The sequence below is a fragment of the Manihot esculenta genome, chromosome 13 (genome assembly GCF_001659605.2).
Source record: "Manihot esculenta cultivar AM560-2 chromosome 13, M.esculenta_v8, whole genome shotgun sequence".
In the NCBI taxonomy this organism is placed as follows: domain Eukaryota; kingdom Viridiplantae; phylum Streptophyta; class Magnoliopsida; order Malpighiales; family Euphorbiaceae; genus Manihot; species Manihot esculenta.
In genome coordinates this window covers 2,924,499-2,939,612 of record NC_035173.2, presented here as the reverse complement: position 1 = coordinate 2,939,612, position 15,114 = coordinate 2,924,499, and the positions used below count along the sequence as shown (strand labels likewise).

Here is a 15,114-nt window from a genome sequence, read left to right as displayed (position 1 = left end):
AACTCCATGAACAGAAGCCAATAGACCTCCATAGTTACATGCAACTAAAGATCTACAAAGCCGTCGCCTTTTTGGAATTTAAAAGATATACAATACAAGACGTCCACCAATCTACGATCACCAATCGTAACATGCAAAAGAAGATTCGAGGACTATTGAAGAGAAGATGGCGCTTTCGGCAAAACCTTGAGGTCAATGGCCAGTTGAGACTGTATCCTACAAGTGGGAGCAGCAACATGAGCGAAAAGGCATAACCAGTGGCAATGATGGATGGTAAACGATGAAGAGATGAATCAAATTAAATGGATGAACAACATTTAAAGGAATATTATCTAGCAAATATTTTCTAGCAATAATGGCGTGAGAGATGAGAAAGGAATTTTTGAATTTAATGTAATTAAATTTCAGAGAGATTAAAGCATTGGGTTCTGAAATGGATATTTTAATTATTTTTTTTGTTATTAACATTATTTTTTATAAAAAAATTTTAATTTTAACATAATTAAATTTTAGATACTGAGATAATTGAGTGTTATAAATTGGTATATCTCAAGATAAAAAAAATATTTTTTTTAATATATAAACATCTTAATTCCATTTAAAAAAAATAAAAATTAAATAATTAATTTTGACTAAATATATTGCCCTTCTGCCGATCGCCATTTTGCTTGTACTATCCGTTCTCCATATCCGAGCGATCCTCCCTGTAATTGACGAAGTCCAAAATTTTCAGCCTCTGAATTCAGGAAGAAGAAAAAGAAGAGACGAAAATGGTAAAAGTGGCAACTTACTTTGCGATGACTTTAGGAGCCTTCGTATTCTGGCAATCTATGGAGAAAATTCATGTCTGGATCGCCCTCCATCAAGATGAAAAGGTTATTGCTTTATTCCCCATTAATTTTCCTTTTTTTTTTTCCCTCATTAATATGTTTTGATTTGCTTCAATTTCAACCCTTTTCAGAGAGAAACCCTAATATGTGAAAATTTTTTATTTTACCTGCCTATTTGGATCTATGGGGTAACTTTAGATGTTAGGTTGTGTGGCTATGGAAATTCAACTTCCAAACGTTGGCATATGGCTTTGGCATTTTAGATTGATATATGTGATTTGTGGTTATTGGGGTTATACCAATGTTAGAAATTTCTCTCGTCATAGGCGTTTGTGTTGTTATTATTACAGAAGGAGAGACTGGAGAAGGAAGCAGAGATCAGGAGAGTTAGAGAAGAGCTGCTTCGACAAGCCAAAGAGAGGGAAGATGCCCTTGCTTAAATTTCAGTTTTCTATGGCCAGTGCCCTGTGGCCTTTTCTCCCCTTGTATTGGTACTTACTTTCATTGAAGATTTTGTTCTAGTCTCTATGAAGTTCTCATATGCATTAAATCTCTCATAAGCTGATGACTCTGATTGTCAATGGCCCTTTATTGTTCTGTTTTATTCAATCCTAGCTTGTTTGTATCATCAGAAGTTAATGGAATCTGTGATTTTCACCTGTTTTTTACTTCTTGATTTGTGTACATAGGTGCAACTTTTATTTGCTAAGGCTTTCAGTTTTAGATGAAACAAGACATTAGAAATTTGCTTTGCACAAGTTTCTTTTACTGTGTTCCAATTGGTTATCATGAACTATCTTCTGTTATATACACTCTGGAACCTGTGGTTTGGTTTAGTTTATGTTAGTCCCTTGTCTTGCAGCAGTAGGTTAAATAACAAGTCCTTGACTAGTAAAACCAATTTTTTGCATTTAGCTTAAGATAGATAAATTTCCAGGGAGCGGATAGCCTCCACTTCATTCTCTAGGATCTACCTTTCAGAGTTGTAAAAGAGAAAAGTTATCGCGTAATGCTTTGATGTCTTGTCATGTTGCTACTTCATATCCAAAAATAGAAATGTATCCCAAAAGAGGAGCACGGGAGCTCACTCACAAGGAAACTACCCTCGGGATGCTTCCTGAGGAAGTCAACAGCAGTCCACAACAGATTGAAGGCGCTTGCTCATGCTAATCATCTGGCCTGCCCTTTGCTCACTTCTCAGGCATTGGTCCTAGGGAGCATTCGGGGGTCAGTCAACTCATACTTAGGAGAAGAAAACACTAAACTACTACTTAACCGGTTGGAACACAGGAATGAACCATAAAGGACGGCTAGGAAGATGAGCAGCGCGATAAGGAAGAGAGAGTGGCGTTAGAGAGGCACAGCTTGATCACGAGGTAAGTAGGCTCCGTTAGCTCTTTATCCGTGAGCTTTAATCCAATCCATCCTGTCATTTTCAACTTGATTCTGCCTACCGTGCTCTTAAGAGAAAGATGGGGAGAGAAATGGAGAACTGGTGTTAGTATCATTGTTATCTGTTTGACTGAGCATTAAAAGCTCTCTTGATGTGATTTTCATTGGTTTACATTTCCTTAGATGCTAAAAAGAACAGAACATACAACCAGAACTAGTGGTGCAATATCATTTGAATTTCTATGTGGCCACTAGCAATCAGGCTGTTCCCCTTGATTTATGTGAACTAGACTTGTGGAATGAAGTAGTTTTCTTGGCACCTGAACTTACCCTGTTAAAAATCACCACTTCTCTGAAGATGACTATTTCTTTTTCTTTTTGGTACTATGATGTGTGAGGTGATGGTCAAATGTTGTTCATGTGAAGTCCTTGGTCAATTGATGAAAGAGGGAGTAGTGAAATCATGATAAAACATGCGAAATCTGCTTTCTTGTTCTTTGTTTAGTTAAGATGCCCTTTAATCCCATTATTTTGAAGTGAATCAAGATCATCTACTCCACAAGGGGTTGGGTTCATATTGTGATGCTTGATAACGTGATGCACCCCAATATAAATAATAGTTTCTCCATTTTTTTTTTTGGGTTAGATGTATGAAGTAATTTATATACTTTGCCTAACTGAGAACTTTCCCATTGTCACTGTCACCTAATCGCACCCTTTGTTTTTCCCTTTTTTCTTTCAGCAACCTAATGAGCTAATACCACTGTGGTTGGGAGAAGAAAGAAGAATCTTAATAGAATTAATGTGGTCAAATTTCAAAATTAAACCACTAATTAATGGGTTTTTCTAATCATAGGAATCAAATAGTAATTTCTCTAATTTAAAAACTCAAAGGAAAATTGACCCGAAAAAAGACAGAAAATCACATGTATAAACGCATTATTGCAAGAACAAATTACAAGTATTGTGAACTTGTTTTGAGACAATGTTATCTATTGGGACTCGAATGTGGAAGTATTTATTAATGAGAAATATCCCCATTTTAAAAGATATTATTACCACTAATTTGTTTATTATTTTGGAAGTTTATGTATAAAATTTAGTAAATAAATTTTTATATTTTTTCAACAGCAAAAAGAGAGTTTCCTAAAATTTTCAAGTAAAATAAAATTATTTTATAAAAAATTATGGTAAAAAATATATTGAAGAATTAATATATTCAAGAAATTTTTAAAAGGGAGAGAAAAAAAAAAGCATTTAGAATTTCATCATTGAGTTCTAAAAAGGGTTTAAATTCATCTGGAACAAATTCTTTCTTCGAAATCTTGAATGGAATCTTTTCTTGAAATTTTTTTTTTCCTGAAAATAAGAAAAATATTAAACTGTTCAAAAATAGTAGTAATTTTTTCTGAAGATATTATTATCAATGTTGGTTTATTTACATACAAGCAAAGAATTTTTTTTAAAATAGACTGGCATTTATTTTAGCATAACAATGAGTGAAAAAAAATTGTGTTCTATTAAAAATATGAAAATTCATTTTAATAAATAATTTATTTTATTTTTTGTAAGATTATAAGCAAATGAAGATATTATATATGTCCTTTTGAGGGAAAAAAATTAAAATATTAAATATGAATGACATATTTTTAATTATTAGATTAAGACAAATTAAACTTATTAATTATATTTTTAGAACTTATATTGTTATAATTTCATATTAGCACAACTATTTTATTATTATATTCTTTATACGTGTCTTTTATTTATCAATGTTTTTATGTAAAGTAGTTATAAATGTCCTTTAAAATATAATAATTAATTTTATAATTGAATTATTAATTTATATCTTATTTATTTTTTAGTTATCATGTTAATTTTTACATCATAGTTTTTCCTTTAAAATATAATAATTAATTTTATAATTGAATTATTATATTTATATAATTTTATTTATATAGTTGATGAATCGAATCGTTATAAGCAGTTAATCAGTTCGCCTTTCAAACTAAACTTTCTCATGCCCATACCTATAAATCACACATTACACAATCCTCAAACTCCAAATTACAACATTTACGACATAATCAATTCTCGTCTTCTTCAAAAACAAACTGCCAATTCGTCACCTTTACAGACAACTTCAAGCAAAAACAACGTGGGTTGCCATGTCGATTTCTTAATGGACCCAATATTAGCAACCCTCATCTATAAAAACAAACAAGTAACCATCAAAAAGTCTACCACCTTTTCTCTTCTTTTCTCCATGCTGTAAATCCCTTACTACTTCACCACTTCATCATCATGATTATGTCTACACACGTTTTCTTTCCCTTGATGCCTGCAAAGATGATTCTCATGGCGGCTCTTATCTTCTTTATTCTGTGAGCCCACCACTCAACATTACCATATAAATAGGATGAAGCAGCTTCGCCAATAGCGCACCCACAAGATAATCTGATAGCCCTTTTCTTTTCTTGATTTATATTATCTGGGTTTTGTATTTATGGATTCAAGAAAGTTTATCCTGGTTGCACTTTCACTTGTGCTGGTGTTGAAGGTGTCTGAGAGTTTTGATTACCGGGACGAGGATCTCACTTCAGAGGAAAATCTCTGGAAATTATACGAGCGATGGAGAAGCCACTACACAGTTTCTCGCAGTCTGGCTGATAAAAGGCAGCGTTTCAATGTGTTCAAAGAAAACTTGAAGCATGTTCATATGGTGAACCAGGAGGATAGGCCTTATAAACTGAGATTGAATAAGTTTGCTGATATGACTAACCATGAGTTCATGCGACACTATGGAAGCGCTAAGGTTAGCCATTACAGGTCACTCCATGGATCTCAGCAGCAAACTGGTTTCAGCCATGAGAACAGTGAACTCCCACCATCAGTTGATTGGAGGAAGAAAGGAGCCGTCGCTGAAGTCAAGGACCAGGGCCATTGTGGTAAGTTATGGGTTAAATATCATGCCTGTCTCATTTGATATTGCTGAATAGCACTCAAAACAGTTTTTTTTTTTTTTTTATTGATGTTGCTGCAGGTAGCTGTTGGGCATTTTCAAGTGTAGCTGCAGTGGAGGGTATTAACAAAATAAGAACAGGAGAACTATTATCTCTATCTGAGCAGGAGCTAGTTGATTGCAACACTGTTAACAATGGCTGTGACGGAGGATATATGGAAGAGGCATTCAAGTTTATCAAGAAAAATGGTGGCTTAACAACAGAGGAGAACTATCCTTACACTGGTAGAGATGGATCCTGTGACTCATACAAGGTTAATTATATTTTACTAAAACCTCAAAATGCATAGCAAATTAGTAGGTGCACTCGGTACGTGCAACTTCATTCATAATGGATGGATTCATTGAATTTTTGTGAGTGAAGATGAACGGACACTTGTACACTGTTTGCAATTAAACCTAAGAATTAATCTAAATGGGTTTATTATATAACTTTCCAAACGCTGCAGATGAATGCTCCGATGATAACCATTGATGGGTATGAAACAGTACCTCCAAATGATGAACATGCATTGACAAAAGCTGTTGCTAATCAACCTGTAGCAATTGCAATGGATGCTGGTGGCAGGGATCTTCAGTTCTATGCCGAGGCAAGTTTCTCATTAACTATGAACGATATTAGATTTGTCTCCAGAACTGTGAAGTCCCAAGTTTTAAACCCTAATTGAATTCAAACAAACTATGCTCTTGTTGATTGCAGGGAGTATTCAGTGGACGCTGTGGAACAGAGCTAAACCATGGAGTGGCACTTGTGGGATATGGAGCAACACATGATGGGACAAAATACTGGATAGTGAAGAATTCATGGGGAACTGAATGGGGAGAAAATGGATACATCAGAATGGAACGAGGAATCGGAGCAAAAGAGGGAATGTGTGGTATAACTTTGGAGGCCTCATACCCTGTGAAGAATGGTTCAGACAACAATCAGAATGCAGCAGCCTCTTGTCGTAGGGATGAACTCTAGTTCATCTGCAGAGATTTATACGTTCAAATTAATAATGGATTTTACGAAAAAAAACAGAAAATTTCTTAAACTATGTTATGTTTGGTTTTTAGTTGTTAGATGAAGTTGGATTTCTTTGCAAGCTTAGATCAAAATGCTTAAGGGTCACAGATATTATAAGACCTTATTATTATGATTGAATCACAATAAAGAATTCTTCCTTTTATTTTTAAAATAATATTTTTTATACAAATTGAGTCTTTATCATCTATTTAATAAAATTAATTATTTAGTTATTTATATTAAAAAATATTAATTAATGTTTAGATTTTTATTTCGTCTACTCATTAATCCTTATAATTGGTTTAAAAAAATTTAACTAAATAGTTAATAATTTAAAAAATAAATACACTATAATTATATATTTAAAATTATAAAAGTAAAAAGAAATTAAATAAATATAAATTTAGGGAAAAAAAGAGGAAGAAACGGAGCCCAAAAGGAGAAAAGCAGCCGGACGAGCAAGAGCAGGTTTTCCAAAGAGAATAAAATAAAAGAGAGACTTATATGATGGGGTCCGACCAACTGGCCAATCGTGTGGCCTTGATTACACGTTGACAATATTACTTTCACTTCTCCCCACACCAAAAATTGTTGGTTAACGGCTTATCCCTCTTTCCCGTTCCCGATTATAATTTTTTTTTATCTGAAATTTATTAAATATTTATATTAAATATAATTATTTAAAGATAAAATATTTTTTAAAAATTTTAAATTTATTTTATATTTAAAAAATAACTAAAAATCCATCTAAGAGACGCATAAATAATCACGTTAAAGCAGATTTGTCTTTTGCATGGGAGTTGGATTTGGTCTCACCACAACCCCCTATTGACAGCAACTATACGAGGTTCTTACAGATTTCTTTGGTCACCACATTTCATGCCTCGAGTTTTTCCTTCCACGTGTCAATACCCCATCTATACGCCATATAAATTTTCAATTTTTGTACCATAAATTAAAGTTTTTTTTAAAAAAAAGTTATTAATAATCGTTTAATATAATATATAAAAGAAGGAAATATATAAAAGAGGTGGATGACAGAGAAAAGGACAAGAGCAGCTAATGATGTGGAAGAGAAAAAAAGGGGCAAAAGGAAAACGGCTTTTATAGAAGCAAAGCTGCGTATGTCAGCACCTGGGCCTACCTGGCTAGGCCTATATATACATAGTACGGTCCAAAGTCAAACAACTCTTTGGACACCAATAATGCCACGTCATCTATTTGTCATACGTGGCATTGGATTTTCAATCTTACCTGCCTCTTTCCCTTCCCCTCTCTTTGGAGTACTTGCAAACCACCTCTTCGCTGGGCTTAGATGCCCGAGCCTAAAATTTCACCATTGCACTCCAAATTAAAATTAAAGGTGTACCTTTGTTTTTTTGTCTTTTTGTCGAGATTAATAATCTCTTCACTATTTTTTAATTACTCAATTAATATATTTATATATTTTATAAAATTAAATTATTTAATTTTCTTATTAAATAAAATCTTAGCTAATTTATTTTAATTTTAAATATTTATATTATTTACATTCTAATAATTTTAATTACGTATTATTCAATCTCCATAATTTAACTATACTATAACCAAATTTAGCTAATATTTATCCAATAAAAAGATAAACAAATTGATTTTATAAATGAAAAACGTGTTAATTAAATGATTAACAAATAAAAAATAAATAAATAGTTATTTTGATTTATTTTTTTTTTTTGGGTTGGTGCTCAACCTTCGTTCCAACAGCGACATGGACGATGAGGATTTTTTGAATTATGAACCATCTGTCGTGTGATCTAATTAATCAATTTTTTGAAATTAGTTATTTTGTAATTCATGAGAAGGATCGATAATTATTATTCAGATTTAACTATATTGCTAATTATTGTTTTTAAAAATTTTAAAATAAGAACATAAGAGAAATAGATAATGAGTAAATAAAAGATTCTTTTAATTAATATATATATATTTATATATTTAAAAAAGAAAAAGAAAAAGAAAAAAGAAAAATAGAGTAGTGTACTATAATAACAAAATGCGTACAAGATTAGAGACAAGAGGCATAAAATCGGTGAAAAGGAAATTTCATGTCCCACAACGGAGTACTGACCGACCTGATACTAATAGCTGAGAACAAATTAAACCCAACCCTATTTCTGTGCCCTAAACAGACTATTCTCATTTTATGTTTCTGCCCACAATTAAACATGCAAATTGCAAATCCATCCTCAAAATTCAATCATACCAACTATATTTAAATTATAAATATTTTTAATTTTCGTTATTTAATATATAAGGCTTAGCCCAAAACTTAACTAATTTAAAAATGTTATTGCCATTAAATATTTTGAGGGGTTTGTATAATTTTAAATTTCTTGTTTTAATTCTACTTTTCTGAACATTTAAAAACTGAATCAGAATGCTAAAATATTGAAGATTAAATTATTAGAAATCAAAGGGATGTATTTCAATCCTCCATGTTATTACCCACAATATCAATTCTTTTGCTTTTGTCATCGAGGAGAAGAGTTGATAAAAATAAAAAGAAAAAAATAAAGAAAAATCCATTTCCATTTCCACTACAGGTGCAAGGTTTAGATATTGCTTTTGGCTTGATTTTCTTTTGGTTTTTAAGGATTGGTAATTAGAGATAGAGGTTTTCAGTTTGGGATATGCCAAATCAATATATACCAAGGGAGTATCATATCGCTTTTTTGCATGCTATAAAAATCATAATACCTATTTCTTTTTCTTTTTTTTTATCATATTAAGATTTATGATTTTAGTATTAAAGAGAAGTATAATATCACATAGATTTTATTTTATATCTTCTCCTCAGGATCGTGAAGGTGATCTTGGTTGTAGTGGTGTACTCTTAATTACTAGAATTTCCTTTTGGTTTGAACTACAATCTACATTATGTCTTATATTTCTAGCCCGGATTTCAACTCTCCTCTTAATAAGGGTTTTTTTTTTTATTTATTTCTTATTTGGTTTGGGGTTAAAAAGTGTGAAAATTATATATGTTCAATCGATTTTTTTTTTTTTTTTTACTTTTTTAAAAAGTTAAAAGGTTATTCTTGGCTTGGTGAAGGGAAAGTCACTTATTTTTCTAATTTAATTAGAGTCTTGTTTAATTGGGGATAACTCAGTTAGAAAGTTAGAAAATTTAAAATTTAGTTTCTTAGGAAGTAAACCAATTTGGACTTCAGTAGTTTTTGTGTTTGGCATTTTAAGTTGTAATGGCCTAAACCCTTGCTACTTTTAATAATGAAATTAACCATTTTCAAAAAAATTAAAATCAAATTCTTCTTTAATTTAAAACGATCGAAATAATTAAATTAATTAAACGGAATTGATTTGTTTCATTTTTTTTTTAAAATGAAAATGCTTAGCCGTGTTCATCTGTTTATATATTTTTACTAATAGTAAAAAAAAATAATTAGTAAAATTTGAGGAACTACTCCACAAGAAGAACAGTTGGCTTTACCCTGTGGAAAGGCGAAGAATCTGAAAGTACATGCACCAAGCCCCATCTCCAAAATGAGAATAATAAATGTATGGACAATAATCCAACTTCAAATGACTCTCTAATCAAACTGCACCCAAGCTAAATGTCATTCAAAAAGGTATCAATACATAAAAAGCTTGTGCTCACCAAATAATCAAGCCTTTCACCCTAACCCACATATAATAAAATTCCTAATCCAAACATCGACCCAAATTCAAAAGTGGGACAAAAAAACAACTCTAGATAATTGGGATACCACCCCAAAAGAAAAAAACAAATCTGCATCACCTGATTTTCATCTATTTGAGATGATTATGTGTGAATAACCAGAAAAGGAACGATAATGATGTTTTCAAGATAGCGTTGTGAATTTCCTCAGAACATAGATCCCCCTAGAGCAATTGTCTATTAATTGGAAATAATAACCATCTTTATACAAATGCCTAGACATTTTTCTATCCTTCAATTATTTCCATTACATTCACGGACTTAACCAGCAAGGCAGCAACAACAAAATTTTATTAACTCTCATCTCCATCCATTTACCTTTAAAAAAAAAAAAATTCAGTTGATTTGACATAACATGTAGGACCATGGTGCCACCTAGTAACTGGTTTCCCTGGTTTCTTCCCTTCCCCCTCTCTCTTTCTCTCCTTTCGATGTTCAAATTAGCTCCTCATTCCAGTTAGTAGTCATGTTTTTCCTTTCTGATCATTGAATTCAGAGAAAAAAAAAAATTCAGAAATGAAATTTCCTGTTACAACACCGCTAAAAAGGGTCTACAAATTTTCATATCCAGCCAAAAAAAGAAAATTTTCTTTGCTAATACTAAAATACAAAAGATACAGAGAGAGTTAATGGAGTAGGCAATGGTGTTCAGGCTAGGTCAGGTAACTGGAAGAGCCTTAGGAAGATATCAGAATATGACAGGAAGTCCCAGTAGGCTTGTGATGAAAGACGAGGTGAGTTATGGAGGTGGAGGCTCGGAGCTCAACAACAACCTCATTCAGCGGCTGCAATTCTTCATATAGCAATAGCAGGCAGTGATGGACACAAGGATTTGGCTGCACTAACTATATATATGGTTTTATATTCATATCTTCCCAGTTCCAAAGAGAATCAGAAGACAATTCCACAAAACCCTCTTTAGCTCTCTATTTCTTCTTGTTATAATTTTATAGGCCCATCCATTACTCAGCTGCCATGGCTGCAGTTTCCGTCATCATTACCCATGTCGCCGCCGTTTCGGCTGCGAAAGCTGTTGTATCTCCTTCTTCTTCTTGGTCAGCGTCTCCTTTGTTGTTCTTGCTCTCAAGATCGGTGGATTTCATGGGAAGACCAAGAATCATGGGGAGCTGCTGCTTCTGGCCAACAATGGGTTGAGGCTCCGTCAGTTGCCTACCGTCTCGAGCAGGTGAAAAAACCACTGGCAAGTAGTGGTCCATCTCACATGGGAACTTGGAGTTCTTGAAGTGCTCCTTTAAAGCTTCCAATCCCTTCAATTTAAAATTATTATTTTCCCACAAATACCATCATATCAATCGATCAGAAGCAGACATTTTTAGGCCACTATTCACTAATCTGAGTACAAGAACTGAAGTAAAAAAATACCTGGACCCTGGCGTAAGTGACTTCACAAATTTTCCTCGAGTTAAAAACTTCCCAAGGTTGATGGTGAAAAGCCTTGTAGAGCCTCCATGTTGCCTGCGGAGACGTCATGTTCACGAACCCATAACCCACATTGCACTTGTTACTGTTTTCGATCACAAATTTGAAACCATCACGGATAAGAAAAATATATAAATGAAAATGAAGAAAAGAAAAGGAGAGAAGATCACTTGAAATCAATAGGGAGGTAGACAAAATCGTAGGCGGACAAAGGCTGGTCTTCGCCGTTGGCAATCTGCTCGTTGCAGTAGAGACAGTGGCTGTCTAGCATGGTTAAGAGCAGCTTCTGACTGCAATGATTCAAATATGAAAACCAAAAAATAGTCCCAAATAGTAAGGAATTTTGTAAAGAAGTTACCCATGAGTGAAAAAGGGGCGGAGCGAGAGACCTGTACTTGTTGGGTATGTTCTTGATCATGACAGTGGTCCTAGAATCACTGGAATTTGATTCCACCATGGCATCTTCATTTATGAGAAAACGGGTATCAAACTTCTTCGCTTGCCTGCTCTTCCATGGCCTACTTCTATGTTGCTGCTTTGTAGATGGGGCACAAGACTCGCTGTTTTGGCTTTTCTTTGCATTTCTCTTCACAGGCCCATCACCAACCTTTACTGCAACTCCATCTTCGTCTCCACCATGTATTGACAAACCACCCATGGACGCTTCCAACGAATCTTTGTCGTTTACAATCTCATTATTTGTGTTTCCCTTGCTAAAATTCGAGGCTTTCTTCGTGGAAGAAGATTGAGTTTGAGCCAAAAAAACACGCGGAGGAATATTAGGAGCAGAACGACTGGAGAAGTTACGAGGCAATTGTGGTGCAGGCAGTGGGGAAGGTGGAGGAGGAGGTTGTGGTGGTGCATAACTTGAAATTTTCGCATTAACGAATGCATTGCTAATAGAAGTAGCTTTAGGAGAGGCGGTGGTGGTGGTGGTGGCGGCGGCATTGAAAAACTTTCTGCCATAGCCACCAGGTCTACTAAACTCAATAACAACCTGCTTTCCATGAATTTCTTTTCCATTCATCTCCCTGAGAGCTTTGGCTGCATCTCTTATGTCATAAAACTCCACAAACCTTTGTTGCTTCTTCAATGGAGTCTCCCTTAATTCCTTGACAGAACCTGCAACTCCCAAGGGAAGCAAAATAAATAAATAAATAAAAATGGAGAAAACCCAGAATAATAATAATTGAACTCGCAAAGTAAATAACAAAATTAAACTATGAAGAAGTTGTTCTTTGTTGGTTTCTCGTGGAAAGATGTCAATTATGGAGACAGATAAAAGAGGAAGAAAGAGACCCATCGCATTGAACAAACTGACAAATCCATCCAAAAGTAATAATCAAACACTCGCAGATCTTATAAGCCTATGGCCAAACAAAAACAAACTACAACGTATCAAAAATCAGAGACACTAAAACCTCAATAAAACCCACAGAAGAAGAAACTAGAAAAGAAACCCATGTGATTTTTACCAAAAGCTTGGAAAATTTCCTTCAAGGACGAGGTAGAAACATTCGGGTCTAAATTGAAAACTACTACGGTCCCTTGGTTATGCCCTTCTGGGACAGCGTTACACGAAGGAATGATGAACTGGGCCCACACGGCACAACCGGCAATGAGTCCACGCGCCGCTGGAGGCGGTGGTGCAACCAAGTTCTCTCCCATTCCCAGAAACCCAGAACTTCGCTCTAAGGCAGCGAAGAGGCTTCTTAACCTGCTTTGCTGCTGCATGTGCTGTTCTCGTATCTCCTTCAAAGCTTTCTCTGCATGTCTCAGATCATAGAAATGGACGGTCACGATCCCATCACAAATTCTGTCCATCTGAATCCCTCTAACTTCTCCAAACACCTCCAATTCTCTTCTAATCATCCACTCGCTGACATCGCTCTGCACCGAACTCAACACCAGCGTCCGCGTTGGTGCAGCAGACTGTGGCGGGAGAGGCATAACGGTGCTAACGTACGCTACTGGTGGTGGTGCAGAAGCGTACTGCGAGTACCCTACAACTCCTCCGCCATCGCTAAAAGGCGCAGCTGGAGAAGAATATGCATAGTAGACTTGGTGCGGTGGAGGCGTTGGTCCAAAGAGGGGCATTTGTTGGATGAAGTTGACGTTGTTAGGGTTATTTCTTGGCCTGAACTCTTGGGCTCTAGGGTCTAGGCTCCCCGGAAACCGGACAATATCGGTTTCTCCCATGGTGGTGGGTTTCCCGAGTTCCTAGAACTGCTCGCGAAACCGCTTAAATCAACGGGGAAAAACACGGTTTTCTGGCGAACTTCAGTGTAACAAGTAACAGTCTAATTGGCAAATTTGCTTCTGCGTCTCTCTGTGTTTCCCTGAAGAGAGTGTTTGAGTGGGAAAAAGCAGAAATAAAGAGATTTCCTTTTTTTTTCTCTGTTTTCTTATCAAAGCCAACGTTGCCAAAAATGTCCTTTACCATAGCTTTTGTGCTTCAAAAGGTGAAAGACGAAAATACCCTTGGATGGTGTTCTTGAAAAGTGCAACCATTGTTTTGGTGGTGGTGGGTGGTGGTGATGTGGCGGTGATGGGCTGAGAAGAGAGGTGTAGCGTACATGTGGCGGTGAAGAGTAGTTGGGGGGGGACAGTGAAGGTACACAAAAATTGGAAAGCTAAAAAGCCAAAAGGTTGGCCAAAAACTGAAGGGTAATAATGGGGCTGCTGCATTTTAGTACTTTTCATGTGGGTATTTTGACTACCACTACTAATAGCTTTATTTTTGCATTAATTCTTCGAATTTTTATGTGAATTTTTTATAAAAATTGTATCAATTATAATTTAGTATATTTTAGTTCAAAAATCAAATCTGATTTTCGTAGATTAAGAAATAATAGGATTTGTGTGTGGTAAAAATTTAGTTTGGGGAATTATATTTCATTTTTTTTATTTTAAAAATTATTATTTTTCACATAAAAATAAAACTGTACGTATAGATATATTTATATATTTATTTTTATTAAACGACTATTTAATTTTTTTTTCTGATGTATGTAATTATAAAATTTCGGTATAAGTTATACTCTCTTCTGATAGATTTAGACCATCAGTCAATTTGATTTGCTTTAATCATGAATTGAATGATACATTGATAAATCGATCTCAACTCTAATTATCTTTTTTATTTACGCTCGAACAGAGAAATCCTGAAATTAAAAATGGGCAATCCTGAGCTAAATCCTGTTTTCCGAAAACAAACAAAGTAAAGACAGAATGACTCAATTCAGATAAAGATCAGTGTCATTAAAATCTAATTTAAAATTCTTATAAATAGGTGTTTCTCTCTTTTCAAGCGTCTCGCTTCTATTTAAGTTCCGGTAATACTAATTTATTTGTTGAGTTTATTTTTTAAATAAAATTACCTTTTTCAATAATTTTGAAATGTTTCATATTTAATTAACTAAAAATAAATTTTAAAATTCTAATTTATATCTCAATTTCATATAAAATATTTTTATTTTTTAAGTTGAATTTATTTAATGTGTATACAAAAATTTAAAAATAAAGAGATAAATGGTTAATATACCGAATAAAAGTGGACTTGCTTAATTTGGAATAAACTTGAAATGGTAATTTGAAGTTGGCTATTATACATAATATTACTAAATTTGTGGATTCAATGTCCTAATTAGGAATATCTATCTAATTTTTACCAATTTCTTATTTT

The 15,114-nt window shown here is 34.0% G+C and overlaps 3 protein-coding genes across 3 annotated transcripts; 2 read left to right on the top strand and 1 right to left on the bottom strand.

The window, feature by feature from the left end:
* The first annotated feature begins 647 nt into the window (after window positions 1-647).
* LOC110629557 lies at window positions 648-1,498 on the top strand. The gene is made up of 2 exons (XM_043949402.1): window positions 648-875; window positions 1,181-1,498. Exons 1-2 carry the CDS (start codon window positions 771-773, stop codon window positions 1,268-1,270), a joined length of 195 nt encoding a protein of 64 aa, XP_043805337.1. The 5' UTR covers window positions 648-770; the 3' UTR covers window positions 1,271-1,498.
* Window positions 1,499-4,566: 3,068 nt separating this feature from the next.
* On the top strand, window positions 4,567-6,211 carry LOC110630556 (vignain). Its single transcript, XM_021778094.2, has 4 exons — window positions 4,567-5,170; window positions 5,266-5,498; window positions 5,694-5,834; window positions 5,945-6,211. The coding sequence occupies exons 1-4, from the start codon at window positions 4,729-4,731 to the stop codon at window positions 6,209-6,211; spliced, it is 1,083 nt and encodes a 360-aa protein (XP_021633786.1). The 5' UTR covers window positions 4,567-4,728.
* A 4,272-nt stretch (window positions 6,212-10,483) lies between these two features.
* On the bottom strand, window positions 10,484-14,022 carry LOC110629727 (protein terminal ear1). The gene is made up of 5 exons (XM_021776821.2): window positions 12,905-14,022; window positions 11,819-12,551; window positions 11,600-11,719; window positions 11,373-11,514; window positions 10,484-11,257 (listed from the first exon to the last, which is right to left on the bottom strand). Exons 1-5 carry the CDS (start codon window positions 13,626-13,628, stop codon window positions 10,952-10,954), a joined length of 2,025 nt encoding a protein of 674 aa, XP_021632513.1. The 5' UTR covers window positions 13,629-14,022; the 3' UTR covers window positions 10,484-10,951.
* Window positions 14,023-15,114: the final 1,092 nt, after the last annotated feature.

What these genes read in the sequence shown, in the direction of transcription:
- LOC110629557 (XM_043949402.1), top strand. Translation starts at nt 771, where the DNA reads ATGGTAAAAGTGGCAACTTACTTTGCGATGACTTTAGGAGCCTTCGTA. An exon ending in CCCTCCATCAAGATGAAAAG is followed by an intron (nt 876 to 1,180) that starts GTTATTGCTTTA and finishes TTATTATTACAG; the next exon opens with AAGGAGAGACTGGAGAAGGA.
- LOC110630556 (XM_021778094.2), top strand. Translation starts at nt 4,729, where the DNA reads ATGGATTCAAGAAAGTTTATCCTGGTTGCACTTTCACTTGTGCTGGTG. An exon ending in CAAGGACCAGGGCCATTGTG is followed by an intron (nt 5,171 to 5,265) that starts GTAAGTTATGGG and finishes ATGTTGCTGCAG; the next exon opens with GTAGCTGTTGGGCATTTTCA. An exon ending in GATCCTGTGACTCATACAAG is followed by an intron (nt 5,499 to 5,693) that starts GTTAATTATATT and finishes CAAACGCTGCAG; the next exon opens with ATGAATGCTCCGATGATAAC.
- LOC110629727 (XM_021776821.2), bottom strand. Translation starts at nt 13,628, where the DNA reads ATGGGAGAAACCGATATTGTCCGGTTTCCGGGGAGCCTAGACCCTAGA. An exon ending in AACATACCCAACAAGTACAG is followed by an intron (nt 11,720 to 11,818) that starts GTCTCTCGCTCC and finishes GAATCATTGCAG; the next exon opens with TCAGAAGCTGCTCTTAACCA. An exon ending in TACCTCCCTATTGATTTCAA is followed by an intron (nt 11,515 to 11,599) that starts GTGATCTTCTCT and finishes GATCGAAAACAG; the next exon opens with TAACAAGTGCAATGTGGGTT.